Source organism: Schistocerca cancellata, chromosome 9 (genome assembly GCF_023864275.1).
Source record: "Schistocerca cancellata isolate TAMUIC-IGC-003103 chromosome 9, iqSchCanc2.1, whole genome shotgun sequence".
NCBI lineage: Eukaryota > Metazoa > Arthropoda > Insecta > Orthoptera > Acrididae > Schistocerca > Schistocerca cancellata.
In genome coordinates, this window is record NC_064634.1 from 197,305,624 (window position 1) to 197,324,543 (window position 18,920).

General features: G+C 40.9%; 1 protein-coding gene across 1 annotated transcript in view; it reads left to right on the forward strand.

The window, feature by feature from the left end:
• The window catches only part of LOC126101061 (phosphatidylserine decarboxylase proenzyme, mitochondrial), a 132,772-nt gene that overhangs the window by 81,891 nt on the left and 31,961 nt on the right, over nt 1-18,920 (forward strand). The window contains exon 6 of the mRNA XM_049911733.1: nt 688-849. Coding sequence (XP_049767690.1) covers nt 688-849 — 162 coding nt within the window. The remainder of the gene's footprint in view (nt 1-687; nt 850-18,920) is intronic.

Sequence of the window (18,920 nt, forward strand, 5' to 3'; positions counted from 1 at the left end):
TTCGCAATAGTTTGAGTGTAGTGTGCATAAACCTTGGATTTTATGCAATCCTGAAGGACAAATATCTTGTGGAATCCAATAAGATGAGCAAGGAGTTTAAGCAGTGTCACCACACAGAAAGCTCAAATGATGAGCGAGGATGAAAATGAAAAGTAAACGACAATAACTGTTGGCAGTGACTCTGTCCTGTTGAAACCATCTACTCATTTCTGCCCAGCCCAGTTCGGGCCACAAAAAGTTTTATCAGCAAGTCACAATGTTTACATGAGGTCTCGCTAATATCAGACTGCCACCTTCAGTAACAATAAAATGCCGCCTGCACATTCTGCTTAGGACACTATACAGTTGCGTGGATACCTTATTACAGGTGTTTTGTGAAATTCACAGTTAACACAGAAAATTTTGATTGTTGATCATGTTATATGGATGAAAATACGCCTCATCAATAAGCAATATAATTTTGTGTGATGTGTTATGCCTGCCACTTACACACTGCTATTTTTAAAATCAATTAAAAATACTGCAGTACTTGTATTTCTCAAGAGTGAGAGAATTTATCCTCCATTCAATTGTTATTGTGTGTGGAAATGTGATTGCTGTGCATACAGTTGGGATAATCATTTCAACTGTAATTTATATAATGACATTTCCGTCATATTAAATTGCAGTAAATTTGATCACTTGCAGAGGACAATGGAGGCGGCACCGCTGATCAGGAGTATCAGAAATCGTTGCTGCACAATAAGAATAATGTGTTGTACCAATATGTTGTATACTTGGCACCTGGAGACTATCACCGATTTCATTCGCCTGTTGACTGGGATGTCATTTTTAGGAGACATTTTCAAGGTAAGTGATATGTGAAGATTTTGTTCTCTTATTATTTAGTTTTATGGTTCCTCAGTGGTGCATTTCTTCAGCATAAAGTTTGTCAAGGAATAATTACATGTGCACTGAAATACATATGCTGTTGTCTTAAACCAGTCACTGTGGTTCCAAACCTATTTCAAATGGATAACCTCATTAGAATGACCAACAAGTTTTTTACAGTATAATGAAAAAAAGTGTAATCCAGTTTCTAGTGTGCATGTACACAACTTGTTTTACATTTACGGATTGAAATCTGGGATACTTCTTCAGTGAATCACACAAGGGATGCCAGTGTTAGAATTTTACCTCGAACTGTGCTAATGACTTCTGTGTCAATTATGTCATTCAGTGTTACATTGAATTAAAAACCTTAATATTAATATCTATTTTTGGAGGAGAAAAATATGAATAAAGGACTTAATTTTGTACTCCAGGCAGAGCTGCAGAGTAAATATGGAAATTATTTGTTTTTACTTTGTATTGTATCATGTGTATCACAGTTCATTTGAAAATGACTTTTATTGTTAGCCTGAATAAATGTATAGAGGAGCAGCACATCAGAGCTGCTACCCAAGTAACATAGTTGGACAGTCCCACAACAGCAGCTATAGAACACTCCAAAGTAGTATTATAAGATCTAAAGAAATACTTCCACAGATCCCCACTAGCAAAACACCGAATGTTGAAGAGTTTTTGCTTTAAAAGCTCAAGTCTAACTTTTGTAAGTCATATTGGTAATACCCTCTAACAATGGTTTTAAACATTCTCTTTCAGACATATTGGAAGCTTAGATTGGAAGACTATTAAGTTTACTTACCTGTTTATTTCTTTTACTGTCCATCTACACTCTGATTAAAATTTCTTATTATTTGACTTTCATCACATGGTGCTTGAGCAGTACACCATTGGTTATCAGCTGTGCTTAAGAACAGACCAGAAGGAGCAAGCTTGCAACATACACAGAGCACATTCTTGACTGCTGAGGTCATGACTGTTGAATAGACTTCCATTTACTCTTGATAATGATAATATATGTACCATGCACCACCCAAATACTGCAAGTGAACTAACTCTTGATTGTAGCACCATGACAACTGTTCTGTGCATGATATTGAGAGTTCTGAATTGAGGAGCTAATTTTCACGGCATGAAGTGTTAAATAACAAGTAATTTTTATCTGAGTATAGTCATCTTCAGCTGTCCCAAATACAAAAACTTACCAACTGTTTATATGAATTCGTTGCTAATTTGTATTATTTTCTTTTTGGCATGCTGGTTACCCTTTATTGTTGTCCTACTATAACGCTTTTTCTGCATAATTTCAAACATTCTCATTTAAGTTATTCCATGTTTGTTGAAGTGTGATCAGATATGAACTGTACAGTGTCATCAACAAAAAAAAAAGGTGGTTCAGATGTATTCCATTAATAGATATTCCTTTTATTTTTTCAGTTTAAAATTGTGAAAACTACCTCTAGAGCTGCTGAGGTAGTGGGGATGTGATAATCTAGCACTTGTTACAATTCTAAATTTTCCACTATTCTTCTTAAATCCAATAGAAACTCTGGTAGTAACATAAAGTATTCAGTATTCTAACATAGGTGGAGTTGATGCCTTCCTTTCCAATGGCCGTTAGGACAGGTATTGTTGAAACGGAACCTAAACTTTCTCAAAATCTGTAAATAGATCCCAAACATATTGCTAGTTTGTACTGATTGCCGTGTTCTATAACTTTGTCCATTATGTACAAATGGTTAATGTTTTCTCTCTCCTTCTTTCTCAACAACTAACACTTGTACACTACAGGTCTGTAGTTTTTAATGTATGACTTATCTCCTTTTTTGTGAAGCTGAATAATTGCAGTCTATTTCCATTTGTGTGGATTTGTGGGGAATTGTCCTTCTGTGTTATTTTTCCTTTATCTTGAACTATTTCTACTGAAATGCAATCAACATATTTCTTCCCCTTGTACACTTCATCTTCCACTACTTCCAGAATTCAGCTGTTTTCATTATTAATTGTTTATGGTTCCGTGTCCTCTCTTTTGTAATACAAGCTTTTAAAGAAATCTTTAAATTCTTGTGCAGTTTTGTCTTTGTTTACAGTTACTTGCCATCTACCATCTTAACTAATGAAACATGGTGTCTACGCAAAATAAGATGCAACATTCGGCAGCAAAGATAAAGGCTTGCTCATAGCAGAGTCATTTCGTCATTGAGAAACCTGTAAATGAGATTGAAAACTTTGCTAGTTTTGGACAAAACTTTCTTTGAACTGCGGAATCCAGCCAACAGCTGGTCTGATATTCCGTAGGCTCTTACTTTGTTTATCAGGCGACAGTGCAGAACTGTATCGAACGCCTTTCGGAAGTCAAGGAAAATGGCATCTCCCTGGGATCCTGTATCTAATATTTTCTGGGTCTCATGAACAAATAAAGCGAGTTGGGTCTCACACGATTGCTGTTTCCGGAATCCATGTTGATTCTTACAGAGTAGACTCTGGGTTTCCAGAAATGACATGATACGCGAGCAAAAAACATGTTCTAAAATTCTACAACAGATTGATGTCAGAGATATAAGCCTATAGTTTTGTGCATCTGCTTGATGACCCTTCTTGAAAACTGGGACTACCTGTGCTCTTTTCCAATCATTTGGAACCTTCTGTTTCTCTAGAGACTTGCGGTACACGGGTGTTAGAAGGGGGGCAAGTTCTTTCGCGTACTCTGTGTAGAATCGAATTGGTATCCTGTCAGGTTCAGTGGACTTTCCTCTGTTGAGTGATTTCAGTTGATTTTCTATTCCTTAGACACTTATTTCGATGTCAGCCATTTTTTCGTTTGTGCGATGATTGAGAGAAGGACGTGCAGTGCGGTCTTCCTCTGTGAAACAGCTTTGGAAAAAGGTGTTAGTATTTCAGCTTTATGCGTGTCATCCTCTGTTTCAATGCCATCATCATCCCAGAGTGGCTGGATATGCTGTTTCGATCCACTTACTGATTTAACGTAAGACCAAAACTTCCTGGGATTTTCTGTCAAGTCGGTACATAGAATTTTATTTTCGAATTCACTGAACGCTTCAGACATAGCCCTCCTTAAGCTAACTTTGACATTGTTTAGCTTCTGTTTGTCTGAGAGGTTTTGGCTGTGTTTAAACTTGCAGTGAAGCTCTCTTTGCTTTCTCAGTAGTTTCCTAACTTTGTTGTTGAACCACGGTGTGTTTTTCCCGCCCCTCACAGTTTTACTCGGCACGTACCTGTCTAGAACGCATTTTACGGTTACCTTGAACGTTTTCCATAAACACTCAACATTGTTAGTGTCGGAACAGAAATTTTCATTTTGATCTGTTCGGTAGTCTGAAATCTGCCTCCTATTACTCTTGCTAAACAGATAAACCTTCCTCCCTTTTTTTATATTCCTATTTACTTCCAAATTCAGGGATGCTGCAACGGCCGTATGATCACTGATTCCCTGTTCTGCGCTTACAGAGTCGAAAAGTTTGGATCTGTTTGTTATCAGTAGGTCCAAGATGTTATCTCCATGAGTCAGTTCTCTGTTTAATTGCTCGAGGTAATTTTCGGATAGTGCACTCATGTGGCATTGTTGGCCTGCAGCCCCCGTCTGGACAAGTTTGGCCACCGGGTGCAAGTCTCATTTCTCACATCTCTCTGGCAGGCTGTGAATGCCATACCAAATGAATAGAACCAGTCAGCGAGCCATTTCATATGGACTGAAGCGTTTTTCAGTGAGACTGTGTCCCAGTGATGCAAATAGATAATTGGACTGAGCTAAATCTGGAGAATAAGCTGCATGCCCTAATATTTCCCAACTGAATACCTCGATCGTTTCCCCATCCTGTTTTGCTCAGAGATGCTGGCAATCTTGGGGGATTTTCTCGCAGTCAGCTGATCATCTTCACAATCAATGTCTACGAAATGTAAGTGGGGTGAGACTACCAATTCAAACACCCTTCCAGCTGCACCACGATTCCTCGTGGTTTCTCGTACTAAAGACGGTCAGTCCTTCGCAACGGCAAATCCATTCATTGTTCAAAAAGGTGTTGATGCCATTTCCGAACTGTGAAGTCCTGCTCTTTTTTACATAATGGCATTATGCTTCTGGAGACTACTTCTGATTCTCAAGCACAACAACTGCTAGCTACCTCACTTCTCCACAGCTATCCTGTTCATGTCGAGGCCCATAGCACTTTGAATTCTTCCCGTGGTGTTATTTACGCTATGCTGGTCGACTGTCTAACTGAGGCTGGAATCCAATCCTATCTCTCTGATCAGGGTGTCATTGCCATCCATGGGGTGATGAAAAAGGTAGATTCCTCCTTAGTGCCCACACAGCTCATTTTTTTTCTCACCTTTGATAGAATGGTGCTTCCATTAAAGATCAAAGCAGGTTATGAAGTTATCACAGTCCGACTATACATTCCGAACCCAATGCGTTGCTACCAGTGTCATAGTTTCAACCACATTCCCCCCCTTCCCTGCTGTATCAACTGCAGTGGTGACCAATCCGCCGCCTCTCGTGATTGTCCCGTGTATCTTGATGAGCGGGCTGTCCAGGAGATCCAGGTAAAGGAGAAAGTGCCTTACCCAGTCGCTTGCAAGTTATTGGCTAGTAGCAAACCCTGTGTTCTATTGTCTGACACTTATAGTTCTGTTCTTGTTACATCTCACTCCCTGAAGGACATGGCCACATAGACATGCGACTTCAACTTCAGTTCTTAAGGTAGCATCGCCGTCCCATCATCGAGCTTTTCAACAGGCCATCAAACTCTCGCTTCAAGGGGCGAAGCCACCAGCTACACAACCAGCAGGCCGGAAAGGACAGGAGTATTACTTCCATGAAGACTTCCTACGTTCCTACCGCCAACCAACACCTGAGTCTTCCTCTGCCAACCAGAAAGGCTTGAAGAAGTCCAACAAAGGCAAATGGTCTTCTCCTTTGCCAACTGCAAGATCCTCTTTGACGGTGTTGCCATGTGATACCTCCACCCGGCTGGCCTCCGTGTCGCAGGTGCGCACCACCAACCATTTTTCTGCATTGTACTCCACAGACTGACAGCACAAGACAGCTGATGAGTCTGTGGACCTCGTGGAGCAGGATCCTCCTGCCTCTGTGCCCTGTAGCAGCAAGTCTTCGCAGGCTGGCACTCAGCAGCCACCGAGGTGACTCCCCTTCATTTTTTCTTCATCATGACTCTACTCCAAGGAAGCATTCGTGGTCTTCGATCTCACAAAGAGTTTTTATGGCTTTTTATAGAATCACAGCGTTCCCTTGTACTCTGGCTTCAGGAAACAAAATTGCGTCCTCACCACTGCTTTGAGCTTTCACATTTTTTTCCCTGTCCATTTTGACCTTCCAGCTGATATCAGCATTCCATCTCATGGGGGAGTCATGCTGCTCGTTCGGGATGATGTTCATAGTAGGCCCATCTCCCTGACTACCCATCTTCAAGCTGTTGCAGTTCGCCTTTTCCTCCCTCACCAAACATTTTCCCTTTATATCCCTCCATCATTTGATGTCATCAGGGCAGACTTCCTACCTCACCCATTTCTGCTACTCAGTGACTTTAATGCGCATCATCCCGTTTGAGGTTCTCCCAGAACTAAACTTTTAGGCTGTAGGTTTTAGTGTATTGCAGAGTGGCTGACTCCTCCCTTTTTTCCTTGCGGTCAGCCAGCCACTTCCATCTGCTACATTGTTTTAGCTCCCTCTACCACTTTCTTCCTGTGTTGTCCATGTTTTACTGCTGACGCAATGCTTTGTCCCACGCTTCATTGTGGGTAGGCACATATTTCTACAAGCTTGTTACCTGTGTTTCATGTTCTGTTTTATCTTACTGCTCTGGGTATTTTCTTGACACCCGTCTCACTATGTTACAGAGCGGGCGCTGAAGACCTTGCTGTCGTGCACCCCAAAAAACCCTCTCCTACTACTACAAAACTTCTTTATTTATTTATGTATTTACACATCAAGTTCTGTAGGACCAAATTTTGGAGGAAATCTCGAAGGTTGTGGAACATGTCAGTACATGAAATTACAACATAAAAGTAATAACAGATAAAAATAAAATATTTATGAACCCAAAAAAGTCGAGCCATATGTTTAAGTTCGGATCTCCGGGCGGGGACTACTCGAGAGGATGTCGTTAGCAGGAGAAAGGAAACTGGCGTTCTACGGATCGGAGCGTGGAATGTCAGATCCCTTAATCGGGCAGGTAGGTTAGAAAATTTAAAAAGGGAAATGGATAGGTTAAAGTTAGATATAGTGAGAATTAGTGAAATTCGGTGGCAGGAGGAACAAGACTTCTGCTCAGGTGACTACAGGGTTATAAACACAAAATCAAATAGGGGTAATGCAGTAGTAGGTTTAATAATGAATAGGAAAATAGGAATGCGGGTACGCTACTACAAACAGCATAGTGAACGCATTATTGTGGCCAAGATAGATACGAAGCCCACACCTACTACAGTAGTACAAGTTTATATGCCAACTAGCTCTGCAGATGACGAAGAAATTGAAGAAATGTATGATGAAATAAAAGAAATTATTCAGATAGTGAAGGGAGACGAAAATTTAATAGTCATGGGTGACTGGAATTAGAGTGTAGGAAAAGGGGGAGTAGGAAATGTAGTAGGTGAATATGGTTTGGGGCTAAGAAATGAAAGAGGAAGCCGCCTCATAGAATTTTGCACAGAGCAACTTAATCATAGCTAACACTTGGTTTAAGAATCATGAAAGAAGGTTGTATACATGGAAGAACCCTGGAGATACTAAAAGGTATCAGATAGATTATATAATGGTAAGACAGAGATTTAGGAACCAGGTTTTAAATTGTAAGACATTTCCAGGGGCAGATGTGGACTCTGACCACAATCTATTGGTTATGACCTGTAGATTAAAACTGAAGAAACTGCAAAAAGGTGGGAATTTAAGGAGATGGGACCTGGATAAACTGAAAGAACCACAGGTTGTACAGAGTTTCAGGGAGAGCATAAGGGAACAATTGACAGGAATGGGGGAAAGAAATACAGTAGAAGAAGAATGGGTAGCTTTGAGGGATGAAGTAATGAAGGCAGCAGAGGATCAAGTAGGTATAAATATGAGGGCTAGTAGAAATCCTTGGGTAACAGAAGAAATATTGAATTTAATTGATGAAAGGAGAAAATATAAAAATGCAGTAAATGAAGCAGGCAAAAGGAATACAAACGTCTCAAAAATGAGATCGACAGGAAGTGCAAAATGGCTAAGCAGGGATGGCTAGAGCACAAATGTAAGGATGTAGAGGCTTATCTCACTAGGGGTAAGATAGATACCGCCTACAGGAAAATTAAAGAGACCTTTGGAGAAAAGAGAACCACTTGTATGAACATCAAGAGCTCAGATGGAAACCCAGTTTTAAGCAAAAAAGGGAAAGCAGAAAGGTGGAAGGAGTATATAGAGGGTCTATACAAGGGCGATGTACTTGAGGACAATATTATGGAAGTGGAAGAGGATGTAGATGAAGATGAAATGGGAGATACGATACTGCGTGAAGAGTTTGACAGAGCACTGAAAGACCTGAGTCGAAACAAGGCCCCCGGAGTAGACAACATTCCATTGGAACTACTGACGGCCTTGGGAGAGCCAGTCCTGACAAAACTCTACCATCTGGTGAGCAAGATGTATGAAACAGGCGAAATACCCTCAGATTTCAAGAAGAATATAATAATTCCAATCCCAAAGAAAGCAGGTGTTGACAGATGTGAAAATTTCCGAACAATCAGTTTAATAAGCCACAGCTGCAAAATACTAACACGAATTCTTTACAGATGAATGGAAAAACTAGTAGAAGCCGACCTCGGGGAAGATCAATTTGGATTCCGTAGAAATACTGGAACACATGAGGCAATACTGACCTTACGACTTATCTTAGAAGAAAGATTAAGGAAAGGCAAATGTACGTTTCTAGCATTTGTAGAGTTAGAGAAAGCTCTTGACAATGTTGACTGGAATATTCTCTTTCAAATTCTAAAGGTGGCAGGGGTAAAATACAGGGAGCGAAAGGCTATTTACAATTTGTACAGAAACCAGATGGCAGTTATAAGAGTCGAGGGACATGAAAGGGAAGAAGTGGTTGGGAAAGGAGTAAGACAGGGTTGTAGCCTCTCCCCGATGTTATTCAATCTGTATATTGAGCAAGCAGTAAAGGAAACAAAAGAAAAATTCGGAGTAGGTATTAATATCCATGGAGAAGAAATAAAAACTTTGAGGTTCGCCGATGACATTGTAATTCTGTCAGAGACAGCAAAGGACTTGGAAGAGCAATTGAACGGAATGGACAGTGTCTTGAAGGGAGGATATAAGATGAACATCAACAAAAGCAAAACGAGGATAATGGAATGTAGTCGAATTAAGTCGGGTGATGTTGAGGGTATTAGATTAGGAAATGAGACATTTAAAGTAGTAAAGGAGTTTTGCTATTTGGGGAGCAAAATAACTGATGATGGTCGAAGTAGAGTGGATATAAAATGTAGAATGGCAATGGCAAGGAAAGCGTTTCTGAAGAAGACAAATTTGTTAACATGGAGTTTAGATTTAAGTGTCAGGAAGTCATTTCTGAAAGTATTTGTATGGAGTGTAGCAATGTATGGAAGTGAAACATGGACGATAATTAGTTTGGACAAGAAGAGAATAGAAGCTTTCGAAATGTGGTGCTACAGAAGAATGCTGAAGATTAGATGGGTAGATCACATAACTAATGATGAAGTATTGAACAGGATTGGGGAGAAGAGAAGTTTGTGGCACAACTTGACCAGAAGAAGGGATCGGTTAGTAGGACATGTTCTGAGGCATCAAGGGATCACCAATTTAGTATTGGAGGGCAGCGTGGAGGGTAAAAATCGTAGAGGGAGACCAAGAGATGAATACACTAAGCAGATTCAGAAGGATGTAGGTTGCAGTAGGTACTGGGAGATGAAGCAGCTTGCACAGGATAGAGTAGCATGGAGAGCTGCATCAAACCAGTCTCAGGACTGAAGACCACAACAACGACAACAACAACAACAACAACAACAACAACATATGTTTAAGTAAAAGCGATCAACAATATAATATAAGAATCAGCTTAATTAATTTTTCAAGGAACTCCTCAACAGAATAGAAGGAGTGACCCATGAGGAAGCTCTTAAGTTTTGATTTGAAAGCGTGTGGATTACTGCAAATATTTTTGAATTCTTGTGGTGGCTTATTGAAAATGGATGCAGCAGTATACTGCCCACCTTTCTGCACAAGAATTAAGGAAGTCTGATCCAAATGCAGTTTGGATTTCTGCCAAGTATTAACAGAGTGAAAGCTGCTAATTCATGGGAATAAGCTGATATTCTTAACAAGAAATGACAGTAAAGAATATACATATTGAGAGGCCAGTGTTAAAATACCAAGACCAGTGAACAGGGGTTGACAAAAGGTTCACGACTTACACCACTTATTGCACGGGCACCCATTTCAGAGCTGCAAATATCCTTTGAGAATGGGAAGAGTTAATCCAAAATATAATGCCATATGACATAAGCGAATGAAAATAAGCAAAGTAGAGTAATTTTCATGTCCAGAATGAGACGAGGTACTGGCAGAAGTAAAGCTGTGAGGACAAGGCGTGAGTCGTGCTTGGGTAGCTCAGTTGGTAGAGCACTTGCCCGCGATAGGCAAAGGTCCCGAGTTCGTGTCTCAGCCTGGCACACAGTTTTAATCTGCCAGGAAGTTTAATTTTCATGTCGAATGATCACTTACTTCAGATACCATTCAAATAGTAAAAATGGCAACATTAAGTCTTTGAACAAGATCCTGAACATGGGCTTTCCACAACAACTTACTCTGTATACGAACACCTAGAAATTTGAACTGTTCAGTATCACTGATCATATGCCCATTCTGTGAAATTAAAACTTTGGGTTTTGTTGAATTAAAAGAAATATTTTAGAGTTACCCGTAATACTAGAGGGCATATCATTTATATAAATAAGGAACAGGAGTGGCCCCAACACTGATCCCTGGGGCACCCTCCATTTGACCATACCCCATTCTCAACATTGTGAAACGGGACCTTTTGCTGTCTGTTGTTAAAGTAAGAGGTGAACCAATTGTGAGCTACTCCCCATATTCCGTAATGGTCCATCTTCTGGAGCATTATTTTGTGATCAACACAAACAAACATGTTAGTTAAATAAAATAGTTTGCCTAGTGTTCTAAACCTTTTGTTTAACGCTTCCAGTATCTCACAGAGAAAAGAGAATGTAGCATTTTCAGTTGTTAAACAACTTGTAAAGCAGGAACTGTACATTTTATAGCAAATTACGTGAAAGAAAATAATCAATTATCCTTGCATACACAGCCTTTTCAGTAACTTTAGCAAACACTTATGGCATAGAAATAGGTCTAAAATTGTCTACATTATCCCTTTATCCCTTTCTATAAAGTGGCTTTACCACTGAGTACTTTAATCATTCAGGAAACTGACCGTTTCTAAACGAAAAATTACAAATATGCCTAAATACGGGGCTAACATGTGCAGAACAGTATCTTAAAATTCTATTAGGCACTCCATCACATCCATGAGAGTCCTTAGTCTTCAGTGATTTAATTATTGACTCAGTGTCCCTCTTGTCTGTATCACAGAGGAGTATTTCAGACATCAATCTCGGAAAGGCATTTGCCAAGAAAGTTATGATTCCCTGTAGAAACTAAATTTTTATTTAATTTACCAGCAATGCTCAGAAAATGATTGTTCACTACTGTAAATATACCTGATTTATCAGCAAAAGAAATATTTTCATTACAAACTGACTTTATATCATTGACCTTGTGCTGCTGACCATACACTTTCTTCAGAACTGACCATATGGTTTTAATTTTATCCTGTGAACTAAGCAGGTACACCTGTCAGCTGACTTCAATCTAAAAAAAGGTGCAGCTCTAACACCAACTACTACAGGAATTTTTCATGAGTGAACCCACCACCAACCACTACATTGTCATCTATAAGCATTGCCAGCCTCACCTTCCCATACCTATTGAGGTGCAGGCATAGGCCATACCTAGTGAAACCTGATCTACTGATAGACTCACTGGCACCACTGCAATGTGACCCTTGCCCTCTGCCATCAGTGCCTTCTCAAACTCCATGTTAACACACGTAACAGCCGTATTAAAATGAGGCCAATCATGATGCTGAAACAGTTGCACAAAAAGCACATTAGTGTCACCAGTTTGGGTAGTTATCTTCACCAGGTCACCACCTACATCATATTCCCCGTCCCAATCGAGGCTATTCCCTTCTCCACCCTCTATCACTATCTGATCCTCCATCGTAAAATTCCTACATAACTCCCCTATACTGTCAGTCGCCTGAGCTTCACAGTGCTGGTGACCTGGTACTCACTCCCCAACACTTCCTGCAACTGCTGGCCCACACCTAAACCTAGCAGGAAAACCTTCTTTTTGTTAGACTTTGCAACAGTTAGGCCTCTTAACTGCTGAGTACTGCTGCATGTTTCCTCCACGTACAACTACAAGAGGTTCAATGCTGACAGTTGGTCAAATGTATTGCATATATGCAAAGTACAACTGTCTGAATACCTCCTCTCCTCCTCCTCCTCCTCCTCCTCCTCCTCCTAGCTGCCTTCTTGCCAACTGCCAGTTCCCATTCCTCAGCACCCTTCACCCTCCTCAACCTACCTAGTTCCTCATTTGTGTATTGTAACTGCACCTGAAGGGTGCAGATCTTATGCTCCTGCTCCTCTATCAACTTATTCATACTACATATTCTGTATTCCCCTGAATGAAAATAGTTTGAACAAATACCACACCTTAACCCACTACTCACAAACCTACAACAGAGCCCACACTTCTCATTCATGGTAAAATTTTACAGTTACTGAAAAAAACTAAATGTCTATATTAATCAGAGAGGTGCCCTATTGGCTGACCTTAACTTAACTGCTCCTGCCTTAACACAGGAGCACCCACATTCCTTTCCGACTCCTCACACACTTATTCCCATTTGGATCTATCCTTCTGCACTACCCAGCATGCCCATCATCTTGAGTGGTCTGTTCTTTCTGACACCTACTCGGGCGAGGATTTCCCATGTGCTATCCGTTTGCTGACTCCTACCCCACTTGCACGCTCACTGAAATGGCAGCTTACGAAGTCTGACTGGTGGCAGCTTTACTCCTTCCTGGTGACCTTTCCTTACCGCTGCTAAACATTCCATTCCTCGCACTTCGCCTTTACCACACTGTTTCCCAGTCCCTTGGTGCACTGAGGCTTGCCGAGATGCAATTCGTGCGTGGAGACATGCTCTCCACGTTTCTAACCATCATCCTATGATGACAAACTGCATTCATTATAAACAGATGCGTGCACAGTGTCGTCGTGTTCTTCAGGATAGGAACAAAGCTAGCTGGATTTCATTCACAGGGTCTTTTAACAGTTCCACCCCTTCCTCTGTCACATGGGCCAACCTCCGAGGGTTCTCTACGGCCCAGACCGTTTCCCCAATTTCTGGCCTGACAGTAGCAGATGATATCATCGTGGCCCCTATTGCTATCTCCAACACCTTGGGCTGCCATTTTGTGGAAATTTCAAGCTCTTCCCACAGTCACCCTGCCTTCCTCCATCGGAAACGAGCGGAGGAGGCTCAGGCGATATTCTTCTCTTCTCAGAATTGTGAGTGCTACAATGCCACCTTTACTAGATGGGAGCTAGATCATGCTCAAACTTCATCCTGATCCTCCGCCCCAGGACGACACACTGCCCTCATTCAGATGTTGCAGCACCTCTTTCTAGTGCTAGTGGGCAAGCACTTTATGCTCATATGTACATCCACATCTGGTCAGAGGACACGTTTCGCAGATGATGGCATGAAGCCACCATAAGTCCTTCTAGCTACTGCCCCATCTCTCTCACTTGCTGTGTTTACAAGGTGATAGAACGTATGATTCATGCCCAGCTGGTATGGTGCCTCAAGTCTCGCAATTTATTAACTGCTCCTCAGTATGTATTTCGAGCGCGCCGTTCTGTGGTTGACCATCTCATAAGAATGGTTTTCTGCAGAAATCCAAGACTGTTGCTGTGTTTTGGAGAAGGCCTACGACACCTGCTGGAGAACTGGTATCCTCCATACTCTCTACATGTGGGGCTTCCCTGGCCTCCTGCCCCATTTCATTGAGGAATTTTTAAAGGACCGAGTTTCCAAGGTGTGTGATGGTTCTGCCTTGTTGGACACTTTTATCCAGGAAGACAGTGCGCCTCTGGATTCCATCTTGAGGATTCACCTCTTTGCTATCACCATTGGCCATTAACCCTATAATGGCCTGTCTTCTGCCAGGTATCTCCAGATCACTTTTTTGTTGATGATTTTGCCATCTATTGCAGTTCTCCAAGGACCTGTGTCATTGAATGGCATCTTCAGCAATGTCTCAATCATCTTTACTCATGGAGCATCGACAATGGCTTTCGTTTTTCCACTGACAAGACCATTTGTATGAATTTCTAGCGGCGCAGTTGGTTTCTCCCACCAATTTTACATCTTGCACCTGTTGCTCTTCTGTTTGTTGAAACTACGAAATGCGTGGGGCTCATGCTCAATAGGAAATACTCTTGGTCCTCCCATGCGTCTTACCTGGCAGCCCACTGTACGCGGTCCCTCAATGTCCTAGGTGTCCTCAATGGAACTTCCTGAGGTGCAGATCAAACCACCCTCCTCTGTTTGTACCAGTACCTCCTGTTTGGATTTAGACTATTAGTACTTTGCTTATGCATCTGCACATCCAGCCCTCTTATGCTGTCTCAACACTATCCATCACCGTGGCATCCGTTTGGCCACTGGGACCTTTTACACCAGCCCGATTGAGAGTCCATATGCTGAAGCTGCTGAACTACCACTATTTTACCACCATGAATTTCTCCTCAGCAGGCATGCGTGCCATTTGTCTGCCATGCGTGGCCACCCATCCTATGCCTACTTCATTGATGACTCCTTTGATCGCCAGTATGGGGTGCATCCCTCTCCTGGAGTCAGCTTTCGGCACTTGCTCTGGTGCTTAACCTCACACTTCCTGCAATTTCCCATTGAGTGTGAAACTTTCACCACCTTGGCTTCTTGCAGTGGCCCGTGTTCACCTTGGCCTTCATTCGCTATCGAAGTATACTACTCTAGCCTCGCTCTATCGCCTTCAGTTTCATGACCTTCCATGGAACTTTTCAATAGTACCTTTCTCTTCACTGATGGCTCTCGGACTGACTGTGTGGGTATACCTTCGTCATTGGCACCAACATTTTTCAGTATCGGCTTCCGGCACACTGCTCACTATTTACAGCCAAGCTCCTCGCCATACATCGGGCCATGGAGCACATCTGGCAACACAGGCGTTTGAATTGTGTCCTCTGCTCAGACACTCTCAGGTCCCTTCAAAGGCTCTGTTGTGCTGTACACTGCCCATCCTGTAGTGCAACTGTTCCAGGAAAACTGTCACTTGGTCACTCTTGATGGAATGAGTGTGATGCTTATGTGAGTTCCTGGTCATGTCAGTCTGCCAGGGAACGAGGCTGCTGATGCTGCTGCCAAGGCTGCAGTCCTTGTACCTCAGCCCATTAGTTCCTATATTCCCTCCAATGAGCTCTGTGTTGCTGTCTGTCAGGAGGTGGTGTCACTTTGGAATGCCATTGGTCTTCCCTTCATGGGAATAAGGTCCAGATTATTAAACCGCCTTTTGCAGGGAGGAGGTCATTTTAACTAGGTTTCATATAGGGCACTGCCTTTTTACCCATCACCATTTGTTAAGTGGCGCTCCCACACCACTTTGTGCATGTTGCACCCAAGTTTTAATGTCTGCCACTTCTTGACATAATGCCCATCTTTATTTTTATTTATTTTATTTTTTATTTATCCACAAAATCATATTCATGACATGGGATACAAGTTACAGCAATGAATCGTTGAAGCATAATACTTTTTCTTACATTGACTATATGACAGAATACATAAAATACATATCTACATTACAGTCATTCAAGATTGACATATTAGACTAAATTAAAGCTACGCGTGACATAAATTGTTCTCCATAAATTCAGCAACAGAATAAAAACAATGCTGGAGCAATATACTGTTAACTTTCTTCCTGAAAGAGTTTTTATTATTCTTGACTGAGCAAGGTAATTTATTATAAAGTATGCTGTCTATGTGCCTCACACCATCATGGCATTTACTAAGTCTCTGATTATCTAGATGAATGTTGCTTACACTGCGGGTGTCATGATCATGAATGTCATTATTTGTTTTGAAGAGATGAATATTCTTACTGAAAAAAGAAACAGTCTCTAGGATGTATATACATGGTACAGGTAATATTCAGAGTTCTTTAAAGATTGGTTTGGTAGGTGTGTGCAATGGCAATCTTAACATGACCTTGACAATTCGCTTTTGCATAACAAATATTTTCCGATTTATTGCCCCCCAGAATGGAATGCCATATGAGAGGACTGAGTTCACTAGTGCAAAGTATACAGTTTTAATGGTGGTCACATCACAGCTTTGGCTAAGAATTCTGAAGTCATAGCACAGGCTACTCAATTTACACTGTAGTTTCTCTCTGTGGATATTCCACTGCAGTGTGTTATCTATCCAGAGAACTAAGAATTTAGTCTCACTGACTTGTTCAATAACTTTCTTGTCCATAATTAGTGGTTCCATATGTGTTGTATGGTTGTTTGATGGGCAGAAGACCATATGAGTCGTTTTTTCCATATTAAGTAGGAGTTTGTCCTTATAGAGCCAGTATAGGAGCCTTTCACTGCTGTCAACTAGGTCAGCTCCCACCTGGTGTGGAGAAATATTGCAAGAGAGGAGGTTTGTATCATCAGTGAGTAACACAGGTACTGTTGAGGGTAGGTGTTCTGGGAGGTCATTAATGAAGATAAGGACGAGGAGGGGGCCTAAGGTTGAACCATGTGGGAGTCCTGATGTGACTGGTGTTATATCTGAATGGGCTGTTCTTCCGTCATTTGTTGCTATTTCTGCCAGCTGCCCTCTGTTTGATAGATATGACTGGAACCAGTCATTACAGACTCCTCTTATACCATATGCATCCAGTTTGTGGAGTAGTAGTGTGTGGCTGACTAGATCAAATGCTTTTGTCAGATCAATAAAAAGTCCAGAAGCATAATGTTTTTCATTAAATGCTTCTATTATCTCATCAGTAAACGAAAAGAGAGCCTCATTGATTGATTTTATTTTTACGAAAACCAAACTGCTGTGTTGTTATTAGGGAGTTGTTTACAAGAAAGGACATTATACGGGTATATACAATTTTTTCAATTATTTTGGACACAGTTGGGAGAAGGGATATGGGTCGATAGTTGTTGACTTCATGTTTGTCCCCTTTCTTGTGTAACAGAACCATCTTGAAGGTTTCGAGAGTTTGAGGGAAAATGCAGTATTCATTGGGCAGTTGATTGTGTTGCAGAGTGGTTGTATTATTTCATTGGCAACCTGTTTTATTACATAGGCAGGTAGACCATCAAGGCCAGATGAGAGGAGCTTTTCATATTCCTAATAGTTAGCAGAACCTCTTTCAAAGTTGCAGGTATTAGAGAAATTGATTTGTCAGATCTTATACATTTTGGAGGATAGGATTTTGTTGGTGAAGCGCGACCAAATGATAGGCTGTTAGCTATTCCTGAAAAGTGTTTATTAAATGTATCACAGATATGTTTGATGTCCATTATTTGTTGGCCATTGTGCTGAAGATATTGTGGTGTTTTTTGTTTGATGTCAGTTCGTAAAGTTTTTCTGACAATATCCCACATTGCTTAACATTTGTTATTAGACTCATTTATGTATGCTTTATTTGCTAGTTGTTTTGCTTCAGATATTACTTTATTTGTGTTTCCTCTTGTGTTTGCCTTTTGAGTTATGGGCCTTTTAGCGAACGACACATGGGCTGTCGACCGCATTTTACTTTTTATCCATCTTAGCAACATGGCGAAGGCCATGTAATTTTGTTCTGAACCTCTGTTTCTCTGTGGTGTATTTTATAGCCCTTTCTCCATGTCTCTGTTTTTAGCTGTTTTCTCTTATATCGATTGGGATTCACATGTAGTAGGACTCCTCTCTGTCTTTGTGTTCTGTAGCTCTGACTTTGAGGCAGATGACCCCAGTTGTTTTTGCACCCTAAAACAAATAGGAAGCAGATGGCACTGTAGATGTGGTCTCACAGGCCCTACACTTAAAGCTAGCACCATCTATAGGGAAATTCTGGTTCCATACTTCTACATTTGGTAGATGTGAATTCTGCCTCAATATTAAAAAACACAAAATTAGTTAATAAGTGATATTTCATAGTAAATTTTATCCGTGTGAACTATTTTATCAGAGATACTTTGAAATAGCTTTATTTTTTGCATATAGATATTGGAAATGTAACCAGTTTGCGGTTAATGATATTGCACATTGTCTGACAAAGCCCAGTTTGGAAAGATAATCTGCTTAGGAATGTGTTTGTAAAGTCAAAAGTTCATGAATGCAATTTCATATCAGTGTGCTTGATTCTTCGATGCCTCACCAGTTGTTGGCAGTAGAAATGTCTGTATAAGATATATGCCGTGTAATGCAGTATAGGACTTGGCTGAAAATATTATTGATCATTATATTGAAATAAAAAGTACCTTTACAACCTTGACTGTTCTGCAGTAATATGAACTTCAGCAGGTTCATACTTCCAGTTACAAAATTTTTTAAATCTACTTCACCACTTTAAACCCAAACGATAGTGTGTCACTGTATTACAAATATGTGATATTTTGGTCCCTTACTTTAAACTGCATAAGATGAGACTTAAACATTAATTATTTTCATTATATAAGTGGCTCCAATATAAGCTGAATACATTGTAGGAGGCCAAATAAATGCGCTTGATTTTAGATGAACGCCAGGCTCCCTACAAGTTAATAAATTCACGAAATGAAGTCCAGGCCGGAGCTCACTGATCTGCCATAA